The sequence below is a fragment of the Sycon ciliatum genome, chromosome 4, assembly GCF_964019385.1.
Source record: "Sycon ciliatum chromosome 4, ocSycCili1.1, whole genome shotgun sequence".
NCBI classification, from domain to species: domain Eukaryota; kingdom Metazoa; phylum Porifera; class Calcarea; order Leucosolenida; family Sycettidae; genus Sycon; species Sycon ciliatum.
The window spans coordinates 22,183,759-22,200,510 of record NC_088646.1 but is presented as its reverse complement, the minus strand read 5'-3'; the positions used below and the strand labels follow the sequence as shown (position 1 = coordinate 22,200,510).

General features: G+C 48.9%; 1 protein-coding gene across 1 annotated transcript; it reads left to right on the top strand.

Annotated features, from left to right (window-relative positions):
• The first annotated feature begins 218 nt into the window (after positions 1-218).
• On the top strand, positions 219-14,813 carry LOC135815048 (cilia- and flagella-associated protein 58-like). The gene is made up of 19 exons (XM_065328277.1): positions 219-778; positions 2,474-2,521; positions 2,999-3,214; positions 4,069-4,214; positions 4,934-5,006; positions 5,365-5,448; positions 5,869-6,063; positions 6,453-6,590; positions 7,037-7,196; positions 7,801-7,976; positions 8,109-8,306; positions 8,744-9,094; positions 9,878-9,983; positions 10,427-10,544; positions 10,872-10,983; positions 11,434-11,511; positions 12,750-12,896; positions 13,394-13,527; positions 13,847-14,813. The coding sequence occupies exons 1-19, from the start codon at positions 755-757 to the stop codon at positions 13,965-13,967; spliced, it is 2,625 nt and encodes an 874-aa protein (XP_065184349.1). The 5' UTR covers positions 219-754; the 3' UTR covers positions 13,968-14,813.
• Positions 14,814-16,752: the final 1,939 nt, after the last annotated feature.

Sequence of the window (16,752 nt, the reverse complement as noted above, 5' to 3'; positions counted from 1 at the left end):
TAGAAACTCAAAAATAGCAACGTCATCATTTTCGAAAAATGTGTGCTTCCCGCGGGTCGTAGCCGCGGCGCGGCGGCGCACATACTGCACACTTACAGCGTGCTGGACCTGCAAGTGCGTGAGCCGTTGGTGTTGCGTGGCAACTCAGAAACCAGGGAAACAGCAGAAAGGCTGCCTAGCGCCTGCCAAAGCGACGTTGACACTCGAACTCAGCTGGCTCGAAGAAGAAAGGAGTCACAAAAATCTTCTTGCCAGCTAATCGTTCCCTACACACACGACCGTCGTTCCACAGCGAAGAAATTGTTGTCGCTGAGTGCTCTTCATCGAGTTGGCATTGCTGGAAAGTGCATTGAGAGACTGTTCTTCCACTGCTCGGTGTTGCTAACATCAGTACTGGGTGGATGGGTGAGTGCTGCGTGTAACCGTATTTCCGAATAGAATACGTGGCTGGAACTACTGGCCAACGTGATCAGTGGAGTAGACCAGCAGTATAGTGGCTCTAGCAGCTCCAGCATCTGTTGCTCCGTTGGATATGCTGCATGGCCGCCGCTGTATGCTAGCATGCTGTAACATACGCTAGCTGACACGTTGTTTGCGTGGTCGGTAAGGCTGGAAGGCAAGTAGAATCCTGTGCTCGAAGACGAGGTATCACTCTTCTAGTCTTGCTGCCAGCACCTCGATCCAGGAGCGCAGTAGCTGTGATCGTAGGCAGTTCGGGAAGTAGCTGTGCTGTGAGCGTCAACACGCGGGCAGAATGGCGGATTCAGGTGCCGTCGAGGTGAGTCACAGCGCACATGCATGGTTCAGAGTCACACCATAGGGTACCAGCATTCCCTGACTCAAACCTGAGAGGGTACCAGCATTCCGTGACTCAAACCTGAGGGTACCCGGCCCGAATCAGGGGTACCAGTACTCCCTGATTCAAACTTGAAGCTGTTCAGCACGCTTACACCACAATAGATAGCCGAGCCATAAAGTAGCAGTAAGATTTGATATAGCGACTTAGATTGACACTCGATATTGACACCTCAAACTGTTCACAGAGAAAGTACCAACCTACAGCTAGCAAGAGTACGGCTAGATAAGCACTCCAGTACTCTAGTAGTAGTAAGACTTCTTGACACAGGGACAATCTAAAATTGGTTGGCGTGCAAAACTAGCCATCCCATTCAGTGGGCTCTTCAACTACATTGTAGATCATAGAGAAAAAAGTGGTGAAAACTTACACTGAAAAGGCACCTGGCAAAATGGCGGTAAATACACGCTTGCCCACACAGCGCTCTCTAAGCTGCAAAGTCCTAGCAAAGAGCATTCCTTCTCTCACGATCATTAGTTTGCGCATGGAGCCTATCGAGTGCATGACTGGTGATATTCGCATGGCTGGCTGGTACATTAGTTCATCTTTGAAAGAATTTTGCAGTTTAGAGAGCGTTGTGTGGGCAGGCGTGTATTACCTACCATTTCGACAGGTGTGTGTTTTATCACCATTAATTTTGTCTACTATTTAGGAAGCTGTATTGGGGCCTTCACTAATTGCATTCAACCGTACACTTTTAGATCTACATGCACATGGAAGTATACTACTTCGAAGTAGTACTGTAGAGGCAGAAAATTTCGTCGGTCAATAATTTCGTCCAACTCCAAAGAAAAGGAGTTTGTCCGGTTGAAAATTTCGTCCATGGGTCATAAGAGTGTATAGAAAAGCTGGACAAATCGATATTCGTCCTACATTTAATTTAGTCCAAAAGCTCCTTGGACGAAAAAGACGAAATTAAATTCCAGACGAATATTTCTGCGTATACAGTAGTTGATTTTAGTCTAGCTAGCAGTTTATATTGCCGGAGCCTTGGCCGGCTACTAGCCTCTGCATGGGATGAGCAGTAGCATCGCGACCACAGTCACGTCATTGTTTTGAATAGTGTGTGCTGGTGGAAAGAAAGGCGGACTGGATGGTAGACATACCCCCAGCTGAGGGGTACCTAGGAACACGAGCCGGTCACGAATTGTGAAGGCAAAGTCAAGCTGCAACCTCGTCAGATTCATAGTCACACCCGATGAGTGGCGTAGGCAACACGCTTGGGGCCAAGGATCAAGATTTAAATAGCTGAGCGCACCAGCCAGCGATACGATCCCGGTGGCAACAGGGATTTTACCCGGCCCATTTTTATCAAAAACTAAGAAAGGTAGTGTTCCACCAAGGCAGGGCCATGACTGATAAGATACTTTGGTTTCTAAATTCTAACCAACCGGCATGGCAATCTACCCCAAGCAACACTATAGTCACGGTACAGTCAGCATGACATTGTATCAGTGCCACGGCCTGTGCAGGCTGGTGCTGAGACTGGCTACGTGCATGAGTGCATGCACAGTGTACTGGTTGTGCGTTTCTGCTTTGTGGACTGCAAAGGTGATCACCGTAGCTGTACTTCAAGTAGCAATTGTTTTGCACTTTGTATTGATGGCTGTATTGTAGGATGGCGATGAGGGGGCCTATGAGACACTGGAGAAAGACTTCAAGCAAGTAAGCACCTGATGCTTCGAGTTCTGTGTGTGTGTGTGTGTGTGTGTGTGTGTGTGTGTGTGTGTGTGTGTGTGTGTGTGTGTGTGTGTGTGTGTGTGTGTGTGAGAGAGAGAGAGAGAGAGAGAGAGAGAGAGAGAGAGAGGGGGAGGGAGAGCGAGGGGGGAGGGGTGTGCGCGCGTGTGTGTGTGTGTGGCTTCTGTTACTACTAGTACTAACACGTTCGAAGTGCCTGAGTATCCAATTTCTGCTACAGTTTGGAAAGGAATAATGCCTGTTACTGGCCAGGAGTCACCTGGCCAGTGTGTGGCAATATTACTACTTCACACTTGTATTGCTATGCACACCGTCTTGTACATGCAAGGTGTATGATTTATAAATAACGTACTGGCATTCAGTGTGATCGGACAACAGTGTGGTGACCCCCAGTCTGATCTGTGCTACTTTCTGCTTTCACCTCACTGCACACTTTGTCCACAGGTGCTGGCAGAAATCGAAAACAATGACACCCTGGACAAGTTCCGCGATGACTACAAGAAAGTGTACGCTGGTTATGCCAAGTCGCGGGAGAACGAGCGTCGACTGATGATGCGCTGCAGGGACTTGAAGTCTGAGATTGTGGCTAACGGATCCAAGCTGGCCGAGGTGATGAGAACGTCCAAGGAGGAGAAGTCGAGCATTGTGGCCCTCAAGAAGGTGTGTAAGGTCCTCTCTCCATCCCGCTCTCTTTCTCCCTCTCTCTCTTTCTGTCTTTCTGTCTCTCTGTCTCTCTCTCTCTGTCAAGAAGTGGAATAAGAGGCTGTTTGAAAGGGAGTTGGTCATTCCATGCTGAGTTGCATGCAAATACACTTGATATTGTTCCTGCAGGACCTCATATATTCATTTTTTTTTTTTTTTTTTTTTTACGAGAAACCACGAACCTCGAGAACAGAATACTGCATGGTAGAGGTGGTTGCAGACGCAACTGTGGTGGTGAAAACTGGAGCATCTCCGCCGACCTGAGGTCTCGGCTTCAGCGACACTTCAGAGCACCAAAAACTGGGGAGGAGTAGGCACAGGGGGAGGGGAGGGGGGGGTACATTTATATAGAGGAAGGAAAAACGGAAAGATGATACATGTGAAAGAGGAAGAAAAATAAAAAATAAAAATAAAAAATAAATAAAATAATAAATAAATAAATAAATAAAAAAATAAAAAGGGGGGAGCCAGGGTGCAAGCAGAGAGGGTGTTCAGGGAGTGTTCAGAGGGCATCTGTGGCTGAACGCCAGTCTCGGCTGCGGAGCGACTTGTAGGCGCCTTCCTTGAATGCCTGCATTCCCTTCTGCGTGGGAAGGTTGCGTAGCAGGGCAGATGGGAGACGATTCCAGTCTTGGATCGTGGCATGGGGGAATGATCGGAGAGCACTATTACGGGCTCCGGCGGGCAGTGTCGGTGCTAGTTGGTGCTGGTGCTGGTTCTTTTGCTGGTGGCGAGCATTCATGAACTATGCCGAGGAGGAGACAAGCTCTGTAATTTCATGCGTTTAAATCTGTGTTGTTGCCTATGTGAAGGAAATCGAGAAGGCCTGGAAGCTGGTGGATGTTAGCCAGGAGAAGGAGAGCCGATCCAAGGAGGTGATTGATCAGCTGCAGTATGAGATGGATCAGCTACAGGCTATGGTAAAGGAAAAGAGTGGTATCGGCATCACCGAGTACAGGTACGTCACAAACACTTGCAACTACTGCCGTGGACATTGAAATCCGATGGGACGACCAGGGGACTGCGTTTGGCACGTACACGCCCTGTAGTTCACGTACACATTGTAAAAACTGGGCCGGCAGTGCTCGCGGCTGCAAGGCCGGCGCGCCCACGGCCGCTTGACTTCTCACCGGATTTCAATGTCCGCTACAATAGTCACTAGCACAGTGAATTCTGTCTAAGCGGCAACCGCTCTCAATGGACCTTACACGTGTTGTCTCTGTGCACAGCTGCTCTACGTATCCAGGGTCATCTGACTAGTAGTCACATACCAGCCCCTGGTCCTACTGTGAAATCTATCTTAGCCGACCACTACCGTGAGCTTCCAAGTATGGTTCCGTCTACGTGTCAGGAGACCATCCAGGGTCTAGTCATTTGACTGGAAATTGACATCCCGCTTAGGTCCGCAGGGACAGGTGGTCCGCAGGGACAGGTGGTCGACCGCCTTGACAGGTTTTACTGTATCTCGCTTATCTTTGCCAGTGTGCAGCTGGTGTTGGGAACGCCTGGGTGTGAGGACTGTGCTACCACGGTTATGCGCACTGCCATGATTTCATTTCAATCGGCGATGGCACTAAACACTACTTAATAATAATCACACTAATACATTGTACGCCTACGGGTGGTATCCATAATAACCCGACGTACGTGTACGTCATTCGGGTACATTTTCTGCAGCGTTCAAGAGCTTGTTGACCTGAAGGAAAAGCTCACCTCGGACCTCAAATTAGCAATGGCGGACGTAGCTATGGTAAGCAAGCGATTGATCGCTTTGTGCTAGTATGCCATCTTGTACATCAAGTAACACTTGGACCCCATTTCTAAGCATAAATGTAGATGGCGACATCTTTAGGGGCCACAATTGCTGGATACAGGTTTATTGTTATTTTACTGGGCAAATGCATTATCACCAGTATTTTCACCGGCTGCACCTTTTGTTTTTGCTCGAAATGGTGACTGTCTATTGAGGTCACGTCTGTCCGTACTTTGCCAAAACTCAAGTTATCTCCCTAGTTTGTTGGTTTGTTTGTACCAAGTGCTCTTATTGCATTTAGAAAAGCGATCCTGTCAGCTTTTCTATTATTTGCCCCTTGTCGACTAATCTCCAGCTTCGACAAAATTTGACGGACGCCATTACAAAGCAGAAGGAGGAAGAAAGCTATCGTACAGACGCTGAGCAAAAAATATCCGAGGTAAGCCAAAAGTCAGCACCACTTTGCTGTATAATTCTATCTATCTGTGTGTGTGTGTGTGTGTGTGTGTGTGTGTGTGTTCGCGTGTGCATGCGTGTATGGGATTTCAGGGAGTGTCGGGCGGTTCAATAGCCAATTGAGTCATCTTTCCAAGATTCCTTTTGAATCTCTCTCCCCTCTCCCGGGGTGACTCACATGACCAGTTTTGGCAGTGAGCAAGACAAGTACCTGTACAAGCGTGTGTGTGTGTGTGTGTGTGCGTGTGTTCACCTAGTGGTTTCATTGCTTCAAAACACTCTATATAAGGTAGCAAGTGTATATCGGGCACATGCAGCATTTGTACATTCATGATTGGGTCTCTGGTATCGAGCTGGCTTTATATATTGCTTCTCAATCTGCATTTTGGGGATTGTGTTACAGCTGCAAAATGAAATCCAGCAGAGTGAACACGACGCGCAGCGCGAGCTCTTCCGCAAGAACAATCTAGAGAAGGAAGTGATGAAGTTTCGCAAGACGTTGGAGGAGCGGCAGGCGGAGCTGGTCAACGCAGAAGAGAGCACGACGCGAATGCAAGAGCGGTGTAGATCACTGGAGGAGAAGATCCGGGAGCTGGAGGTCTGTGTTTCATTGTGCACGTGCATGAAAATCTGTCCTAGATGACCGCTGCAACATGAGAACACACCGGTCAGTGCTGGCACGAAGTCCGGCAGACATCAACTTGTGACATACACGAAAGCTTTGCAGATACACCATCTACATGACTAATAAAGACTGGGCTTTCTGTACTGGTGGTGATCACTAATTATTAATGGCATACATTCATGGCAAAGCTGGTATTTCTTAGTTCTTGCTTGTGCCTGTATGCAATAATCTGTTTGTTTTTGCAAAAATCTGGGAAATTAACCAGGGTTGGTTTGTTCCTTTTACCGTAGCTGTCATGAGTATTCCATTGCGTTGCTTTTTCCCGTTGCTTAACTACTGACTGGTTTGTGGTGCCGCTGCAGGGTCAAAATGATCGGTCACAGGGAAAACTTGAGAGCCAGAGGACACACTCCAATGGCATTCAGCAGAAACTCGAGGAACAGTACGATGTGGCAGAGACGCTGCGCCGAGAGATCAACGACCAGCAGCAGCTCATAAAGGTAAGTCGCTCTGCCTCAGTAGGCCCTGTTGTAGGTGTAAGCTAATGCTGGCCGTGTTTAGCTGTAGACTATAACTAACAGTGCTGTGCAGGGGATGGACATATTCTAAGGGTGGAGAGATTCCAGCCACAGTTCATGTATAGATGTCTGTGCTAACTGCTTTAATAACTACTTTATATACAAGTGCACACACATGCATTATGCCTACACTACAGGCTGCATCATGTATCATGCCTACACTACAGGATGCATACATGTATCATGGCTATCAGCATAATAAGTAGTCACGACAACATGCATTGGTACATTCCCAGTTAGAGAAAGTAGCACCCCCCCCCCCCACACACACACACACACCACACTGATACACACATGCTCATCTGTATACCATAGTTGCCGTGGCGGTTATTTTACAGTTCAACTGTTCTTTCGTGTACCTGCTGCAGACGCGCGAAGATGAGCTGAAATCCTGTAAGCAGGACCAGAGTCGTGTGCGTCAGCTGCGCGACAACCTGAACAACAAGCTGCAGCTGGTCGACAAGGAGAAAGCGGAGGTGGAGCGTGAGAGGGACGACGTCAAGGCCCAGGTGGCCGGACTGGAAAGAGGTCAGGCCGTGCAGCCGACGTCCTGTGCTGAATGTTTGTTGATGCATGCCAGCATTGTACAGTGTAGAGCTTAGAGAAGCCTGTTTGGCTGCATCCTATTCCAATGAGCACTGCGCAGTACAGTGATGCAATACTGAAGTTAAAGTCACCCATGCATTACAGCCGGGCTTACTTTGCACAAGCCAGTGTGATGATGTGAGGCCTGTACTGTTTTTTTTTGTTTTGTTTTTGTTTCTACAAATCAGGGTCATATTTAGATCACGTAGTTCAATGCATGTGAACACGTCACCCAGGCTTAGTTGTCAATGGTTCCTCTTGAAAACAAGGATTGTATTCTAAGGAGGCCTCTATCAATATACAATTACGAACTCAGAAGCTCTAATACTTGTAGGAGTATCTACTTTGGCGGCAACGTAGTTGACGTTGAGTGCTCCCAACATGAGCGCAACCAACTTCTACAGTACGGGACAATTTTGTATTTCATGTTCAGCTGATACGAAATGATCCTAACGTGTTTAACCTATGGTGATTCTTCCTTGCTTTATATTGATAGTGGGTTTACTAGTTTTCTCCATTATTCCTTCCATATGTTTCACACCCCTAGAACTCGAGCAGTTACGAAAGGACTCCGAAGCCAAGCGGCGCAAGTGCGAGGAGCTGACTCGCGAGCGAGACAAGCTCGACCGGCAAGTGCGCATTCAGACAACTGCCACCGACAAGCAGGCCGACATGGTGAAAGTGCATGCACAGGGCGTGCGAACTCTGGAGTCGGAAGTTCGGGTGAGCCGGCACGCATACACATGGCACGTGACTGTATTTGTGTCTTCATATGTCCATCGTTCACACCCCGTGTGCATGCCGTCAGTATGCTTCACTTATTGACAACACAATGTTTATTCTCCCTGCTCGTAGAGCTACCAAGATGAAGCAATTAAGCAGCGCAAGACCATTGCTGGTCTGGAGCGAGAGCGTGACACCTACTACCACGAGTTTACCGATAAGGTGCAGGATTGCACAAAGCTGAACGAGCTGCTCAAGGTGAAGGAGATCCAGATCATCGACCACAAGAAGCGGATCGCTGACTCCGACGTCAAACGGCAGCAGCAGCAGGTGAGGGCACTGGAAGCAACGAGTGTGTACTTGACAGGCTTTGGTCGTTGTAGGGTGGCTGGTTTTCCTTCCAGGCTTTGACTCACTGACACTAGGCAAATAAATGAGGAGTGAGAGTTATTGTAATTACTAGGGAGCGAGAGCTAGTAGGCACTGCCAAGCAAACTATTGATCTACTGGGTTTACGGGGAGTTATTTCCTCCTCATCCCCATCCTCCTCCCCCTCTTCCTCCTCCTCCTCGTCCCCCCCCCCCCCCCCGTTTGGTGTAGTTTCCGGGTGATTTCGATGACTTTAGTAAGCACTACACATATGTGCAATACAGCGATGCTGCAAAAACTCCCAGAGCAATAGTTATATGCCCTTGGTCGACTTACCATGCAATGCCAGTACAGGTCTGTATGCTGTGGACTTCATATTTTGTGCCGTTGTCATACAGAATCTCTATGAAGCGGTGCGCTCTGACCGCAACATGTTCAGTAAGTCGCTACAGGAGAAGCAGGACGAGCTCAAGGAGCTCAAGCAGCGACTTGTCAGCGACCAGCGGCTGATCGAACAGTTGAAGGATGACCTCGCCAGCAAGGACACTGCCCTCGTCAAGGAGCATTCGGAACATCAACGACTGGAGAAGGAAAAGGAAGCCCTTCGCGCTGAGCTCCTCCGGCTGAAGGAGGAGCTTCGGGAGGCCAACCGATACGCTGACGACCAGATGAAGGAGCACCAGAAGCTGCAGAGGCTCATAACAGAGTCGGACGCGGAGAGAACACGTCAACGGAAGGAACTTGATCAGGTAAGCAGATGTGTTCAAACTGGCCAATGAGAATCCAGTGCTGCATGGCCAAATGGTATCCAGTGCTGCATGGCCAAATGGTATCCAGTGCCGAATGGCCAAATGGTATCCAGTGCCGAATGGCCAAATGGTATCCAGTGCTGCATGGCCAATCGGTATCCAGTGCTGCATGTCCAAATGGTATCCAGTGCTGCATGTGCATTTGCTATGAGTGTATAGCCATTACATGCTGCTATGTCTGTAACAGTAGATGTAGCTGCTGTTGCTTCTGTTGCAGTAACTTGCTTAATTGAGTCATTCATACTGTTCATTGACTACGTACAGTATATGCACATGATTGTGCACGACTGTATTAAATAACTTTAAAAAAGACCTTGTGCTCTTGTGTTGGCATGGCGACACCCTATTTATTGGCTGTACTCGCCCTCACATGGCCCCTGTGTGGTTGCATGCATACACGTGTCATAGCGGCCAGGGCCAGTGTAATCCACTCCCATCCCCAGCACGGGGTACAGCAGGGGTACAGAATCCAGCGATAAGCAGCCACGGGAACAAGCGTTCCACACTGGCACGTAGTTGACACGCTGAACTGCAAAGCGATGGCATCGCCTAACTCGTATGGCACGCTGGCAATTGGGAGTGTGTGAAGGGCTGGGGGGGGGGGGGGGGGGGTAAGACTTCATTGGTCGTGAGTGTGCATGGAGTAGCTATATGCCACATCAATCACAAGTTGACCACATGATGTGTCCAACCCCGCCCTTATCTGTTGCTCTTGCTGTGTAGGTGTTGAACGAGCGTGATGTCCTCGGAACCCAGCTGATTCGCAGAAACGACGAACTGTCACTACTGCATGAGAAACTTCGCGTCCAGCAAGCCGTTCTTGACAAAGGTGAGATTTTGCATTGGAACAGGGCTTGGACCGTGACCCGGATATGTGTACCCGGTATCTATCACTGTCAGAGAGCACAGTTTCTTTGCATTCGCTGATTAATGTTTAATGTGACAGGATTGCATGCATGATTGCAATGTGTAGGTCACATAGTGCCCTGTTTTGCTTTCGGTGACAGGTTGGTATCGTGGAGTCTAGAGTCAGGTCTTGCGCGTCGAATACGTTTGCCGCATTATTTCAAGTACAGCATTGCCCAATAGAAAGTCATTGGAGGCCAGTACTGGACACTACACGGACTATGCCTTGCTTCAACTCACTCTGTACGCACATAGCGGTGTTCCGCGACAGTGCAGAGTGGCGAGTTGCATGTACGGTGAACCTATGTAGACGTGATCAAAGTTGAGTTTGTTGCCCGTGCGCTCACGGCTCTTTCTCTGGTCCAGGTGAAATGCAATACGTCCAGCGGTTATCCGACATTCGCATCCTGAGATTGGCTATCAAGCAAGCACGCAACGATAGAGCTGCTATGGGTCGCAACGTTGCCAACTTTGCAGAACTCAAGTAAGAGCTGCAGCGTTTTGTTGTGTGATGCATTTTTTTACGTTCCCGGCGGTACATTACTACATGATTGTAAGTACATAGTGCTGCATACAGTCTGTCACTTCATAGCGCAGTTCAAGGGCACTCCAGTACAACACACATGCTCCCCTTCTCAGAGTTTCTCCAGACACGCCCCCCCCCCCCTCCCCTCCCCATCTCTAGATATCTTCAAGCGGAGAGTGTGAGCATTGAAGTCTAACGGGTGTGAGGTGAGTGTTCACAGTCACACCCACCCACAGCATTCTAATGGTTAGCGGCATCTTGAATTCTGCATGTGAACCACTGTAGACAGGAGGTGTTCCGTACGCAACGAGAGTTGGTGCGCGAGCAGGCTCGCTGCAAGGCACTGGAGCTTGAGCTGCAAAGTCCACTGAATGTGCACCGGTGGAGGACATTGAAGGTGAGCACCTTGCACGGTCTCTATCATGTGCGTCTATGTGCATCTGTGTGTGTGTGTCTATGTGCATCTGTGTGTGTGTCTATGTGCATCTGTGTGTGTGTCTATGTGCATCTATACACTGCCGCGTGATGCACAGCTACAGATCTTCAAAAGGGCATGCGTGTGAAAGACACGCCGAAAGAACAGGATTACACATGCATTTTCATTTTCTTTGCAATTGAATCAAGCAGCTTAGGTGTTGCGGAGTAGAATGTTACGCAATGCTATGGTTTGCAGCAGCTCTGTGTTCCTCTCAGGGGTTGAGCGGGCTGTGGGGCTTTGCGAAAGCATGTGGCATATTTCTAAAATGATTGCAAAGCCACGTGCATGCAATCAATGTATTGCGATTTTCAGCGTGTGGAATTAGCTTATTCAACCTGTGGTGCGTGTCGGTGTTGTCGTGCTTACCAGGGAACTGATCCCAGCAAGTTTGAGCTCATCAACAAGGTGCAGACTCTGCAGAAGAAGCTGATTGGCAAAACAGAGGAGGTGAGTGGGTAGCTACGAATTCATACATTCACGTATATGCTCAACATCTGTTGGCATATACCGTGTTTTCTCCAATAAAAGCCTAGGTCTGCAATAATAGCCCAGTCTCCAATAATGACCCGGGGTGAGGGTGGTTTGAAATAATAAGAGCACAGTCTCTAATAGTAGCGCGGGTCACAATTGGAGTATGCAACAAGTATATTGACTGCATATAAAACAGCAGTACAACATGCCAAGAACATACTTTGTAAGGAGGTTTTCGGTCAACTGCTTCCTCCCTGGCGCCAATGCTACACTGTATTGTGAAACATCTGTTTTGACAATATTCCTAAGTTTAGGGTTGAAAAATCAGTCTTGATATGGTCAGTTTATGCCTGTATAGACTGGATTTGGCTTGATAGTTGACAATTGAAGAAATAAGAACCCAGTCTCCAATAATAGCCCAGTCTCTAATAATAGTAGCGAGGGTAGAGCTGTCACGGAAAAAATAAGAACCCCGGGCTCTTATTAGAGAAAATACGGTACCTCACACTCCTGAACACTCTGTGACCACACCTTTGTATGTGCACCTTGTGTGTTGGGGGATACCGGTTCCAGTGTTCACCGCCAACTATTTAGTGCCATGCCATACTACTTCTAGTGCATATTTTGTATTGAGGAACTGTGCAGTATAATAACAGTATGAAGACTCGACAGGCAGCTCTCTCTCTCCCTCTCTCCCTCCTTCCCACCCTCCCTACCTCCCTCCCTCCCTCTCTCTCTCTCTCTCTCTCTCTCTCTCTCTCTCTCTCTCTCTCTCTCTCTCTCTCTCTCTCTCTCTCTCTCTCTCTCCCTCTCTCCCTCCTTCCCACCCTCCCTACCTCTCTCTCTCTCTCTCTCTCTCTCTCTCTCTCTCTCTCTCTCTCTCTCTCTCTCTCTCTCTCTCTCTCTCTCTCTCTCTCTATCTATCTATCTATCTCTCTCTCTCTTTCTCCTTCCCACCCTCCCTACCTCCCTCCCTCCCTCTCTCTCTCTCTCTCTCTCTCTCTCTCTCTCTCTCTCTCTCTCTCTCTCTCTCTCTCTCTCTCTCTCTCTCTCTCTCTCTCTCTCTTTCTCTCTCTCTCACTCTCAGTCTCTCTGTTCGATGTGCGTTGACCGCCATTTTATAAAACCTGTTGTAACCATGGTGACTGCAGAACTCTACTGTGACTATGTACATGTACGTGGGTTGGTGACTTGTTTTGCCTTGCGTTGCTCAGGTGGTAGAAAAGGAGCTGGCAATCAAGGACAAAGAGAAGCTTTACGTGGAACTCAAGCAGATCCTTGCACGCCAACCCGGCCCAGAGGTTGAACAGCAGGTGGTCATGTACCAGCAAACGCTGAAGGCCAAAACCAAACAGCTCAAGGTACGGGAACAACAGTTACTGATCCTTTCTGTGGAGGGGAGGGGGAGGGGGGGGGATGCTTTTTCATCGGCATGCAAGCAATATGCAGTTCATGTTGTGTGACGGTTAGTAGACTCGTCAGCAGAGTAAGCAGCAGAGCACTACAGTGAGAACATATCACAGCACATCTTACTAAACCTTGCATTCTAACGTACGTGTACACGCACAATCATGTACTTCACTGCAGGCTCGGCGATAACTAGAGTGTGATGTACTTCACTGCAGGCTCGGCGATAACTAGAGTGTGGCTGTCTGATGAGTTTTTCTGAACAAGAAACTCTGAGTTGCAGAAAAAAAGGTTTTGGGTTTGGAGGTTGGTCTCTGTTGTTTTGCCATCGTGTGGTACAGCCCTGGCTATGGGGCATAGTGAGAACTACTTGCAGCAAGGACCCTAGACACATTGTCAACTGTTGTCATGTACAAGCAGATGTACCCTGTCATGTGTTGAATGTGTTAAGGCTATGGCGGCCGAGTTGAACATGTTCGAGGCGCAAATCAGTGAAGCCAAAATGGAAAGTGAACGTCTCGGCAGGGAGCTGCAGGAAGTCAAAAAGAAGTACTTCATGATGAAGAAGAAGGAGCAACAGAAGAGGTACGTGAGCGGATGCAAAACGGACTGCATGCATCTGGTGGTGGCATTGGTGCATGTTACAGCTTCATTGATGTGGTGTGCGTGTGTGCCTTTTGTCAATCTTCACGGCTAGTGCTATTGGCCTTTTGTTGCAGTTACTGCTGTTTCTGCCGTCTCTGCTGCAAAGACGGTAGCTGCGGTCTCAGTCTCCGTGACTGTTGCTGCTACTATGTCTGCAATTGTTGCCGTCAGTGTCAGGAAAAAAGAAGACTGACCCGAGACACAGTACAGCACACGCTGATATGGTGATATTGTTTATTTCCCCCGGTTGGCCTTGCAGGGAACGCGACAGCAGCCTCGGCCAAGCTGGACTGCCACCGATCCAGTCACACGCGAAGACAAACCGCTTTACTGGTGGCGGCTTCAACCTCAAGACGTCTCAATCTAGGATTGTTCAGTAGCGGCTACTGACTGAGTGATCTGGGTGCATTGCAGCTTTCTCGACTTGATATCGCAAATTGCCGTGTAAAGATAATTCCGTGCAACTTCACTTCAGTGTAAGTTGTGGCAAACTCTGCCTCTGACAGCTCCTGGCACACTCCTTGTCTTCTGAAGAGCCAGTGCGGCGTATCGGGAAGCTGGCTACGAAGTTCACGACATGCAGTACCTGGTGACTGTTTGCAGTGTCGGCACAGCACGGGTCACTGTGGACGTGGGTGCACTGGGCTAGCTTGTCATTGCACCGTACAACAACTCTGCAGTCATGGTATATATGCCACACGCTCCCGGGCAAGTGCATGTGCACTGCATGCGGTACGGACCAGGGCGGCATGCGGTGCGCACGCTGAACGTCCCCCGGTGTGTGTCCGTGTTAGTATGAGTTTTGTTCTGATAACACAGCCACATGACCGTCTGTTCTACAGGGCATTTGATTAGTGATTGCCCGGCATACCGTATTGCTATCTGACTTTGACTTTCAACTCTAGCGAATAAGCAGTCTGGTTGCATAGCATCCCAGGCTGTTGTATAAGTAGTCTGGTTGCATAGCATCCCAGGCTGTGTATAGCATCCCAGCTGAGCAGGCTGTTGAACTACGCCTGGCTGAGTTGTCTCATTTTTCTTTATTGTTATTGGAATTTGGAATCTGATCTTTAAAAAATGTTTCGCACTGATAATAAGTTTGGGGTAGGCGCTGTGGGAGTTCCTGCCCACCTTGTAAAGAAAGTTTAGACGAGGGTTTTGTCATGCTAGTGTCCTTCTGCATTGTTATCCCTTTTGTTGTCAACATTCAGTCGTGGTGAGATGGAGTGCTTGTGTCATGGTGATATAGAGTGCTTGTGTCATCTCTGTCTCTCTCTGTCTCTCTCTCTCTCTCTCTGTCTCTCTCTCTCTCTCTCTCTCTCTCTCTCCCTCCCTCCCTCCCTCTCTCTCTCTCTCTCTCTCTCTCTCTCTCTCTCTCTCTTTCTCTCTCTCTCTCTCTCTCTCTCTCTCTCTCTCTCTCTCTTTCTCTCTCCTCAACCATTCTACCTCACCTTCTCTTGTCTAAATCATCCCCTTCTTTTGGGCTATGGTGCGCAAGCTCACGACAGGTCGGTGTTGTGGGCTTGCCTCACCAGCACAGGCTTGCTTTGCAGCCCCTACTCTCCCTCCTGTTTTGTTATTGTATATTCTGTTGTCTTCTCCCCTTCTGACGAGTAGGTTGTGCACTTAGTAAAAAAGATTGTTTTTAGCCAAATCCATCCTGCATCAGCGAACCGTTGATAGCAAGAGTTCATCTACTCTTGTTCATAGTGATACTGATACCCTTCAAGACCTGAAAGGAATTCGGGTGGACACACCCCTTCCCATACCGCTGCACATCCGAACCAGTTCCGTTATTTTTACAATGTTTCGGCACTTGGCCATCGTCAGGTAATAACAATAAAGACCTCTCAACCCTAATGCCATACCATTTACACCACGGTCCCACCGAGGCGCCCCAGCAAATTCTTGGGTAGATCTACGCTTCGGCTTCATCAACATGTTCAGCCTCCAGCACAAAGTCGACGCCCTGGAGCAGCTGATCGCCGACCAGTGCTGGGATATAGTCGGTGTTGCTGAAACAATCATGGCTTGATGGCACAGTGTCTGTCGGAGAAATCCGGATCCCAAACTACATTATTGCCCGCCAGGATCGTGTCGGTGCCTGCTCGGTGGAAGAGGAGGTGGAACACGACCGTATCTACATGACATTGTACTTTAGGTCGATCCTCGGAACAGTTGCATTCTGGCCCAGACTAGAGACTGTCTTACAGGCAGCCACCAACAACACCGTAGCGACATGTGGTCCACTTGGCACGGAAGCATTTCAGGAGAAGGCCATGGCTCAATAGAGACACGTAGAATATACCCGCTAACAATACCAATGGCGAAGAACAGGCTACACCGAAGATGGCTGCGAGACCGTACTAATACAGTAAGACGTATTCTATCACCAGTACAAGCGTGGTTGAACGGCGGCAGTAAGCCTTGTTAGACGGAGGAAAAAACCAGTACAATCGCCATGTACTTCAGTGATGAATGTGCTGTCAACAATCGCAATCCAAAGAAGATGTGGTCCCTCATATTATAAACTCCCTCACTGGCAGAGGGGGAATAAAGCAAAACCCTGCATGTGATGTGAACACGGTCAGCGCGGCATTGTAACTGACCCACTGGTGGAGTGCCCTCAGCGTTCAAACTGGCTTCAGTCGTGCCTCTGTATAAATCCGGCGACCCCTCCCTCCCCAATAATTATCGACCTGTTTCTTTACTCCCCATTATCTCTAAACTACTTGAGAAGATCGTCCAACGCCAACTTGTCCGCCACCTTCGAACCAATCAGTGCCTCCCTACTACCCAATTTGCCTACCGTCAGCACCACTCCACTGAGGATGCCCTCTGCCTTCTCACTGACAGTCTCTTCGCTGCCAAGGACAGGGGAAATGTGACCGGACTATGCACATTGCACATGTCCAAAGCATTCGACAAAGTCCGCCACACACAGCTCATTGTCGATCTGTTTGACGTCGGTGTGTGCGGATCGGCCCTCACCTGGTTTGCCAGCTACCTAACTGCGCGAGAGCAGATGGTCAGTCTGCATTGCCATTGGGCCAACCACGAACCAGGCCACTCCCTGCACGTGTGGTGTACCACAAGGATCTGTGCTAGGTCCTGTTCTATTTTCCATTTACACCCGCGACGTCCCCTCCGTCCTGCACCCTGTAC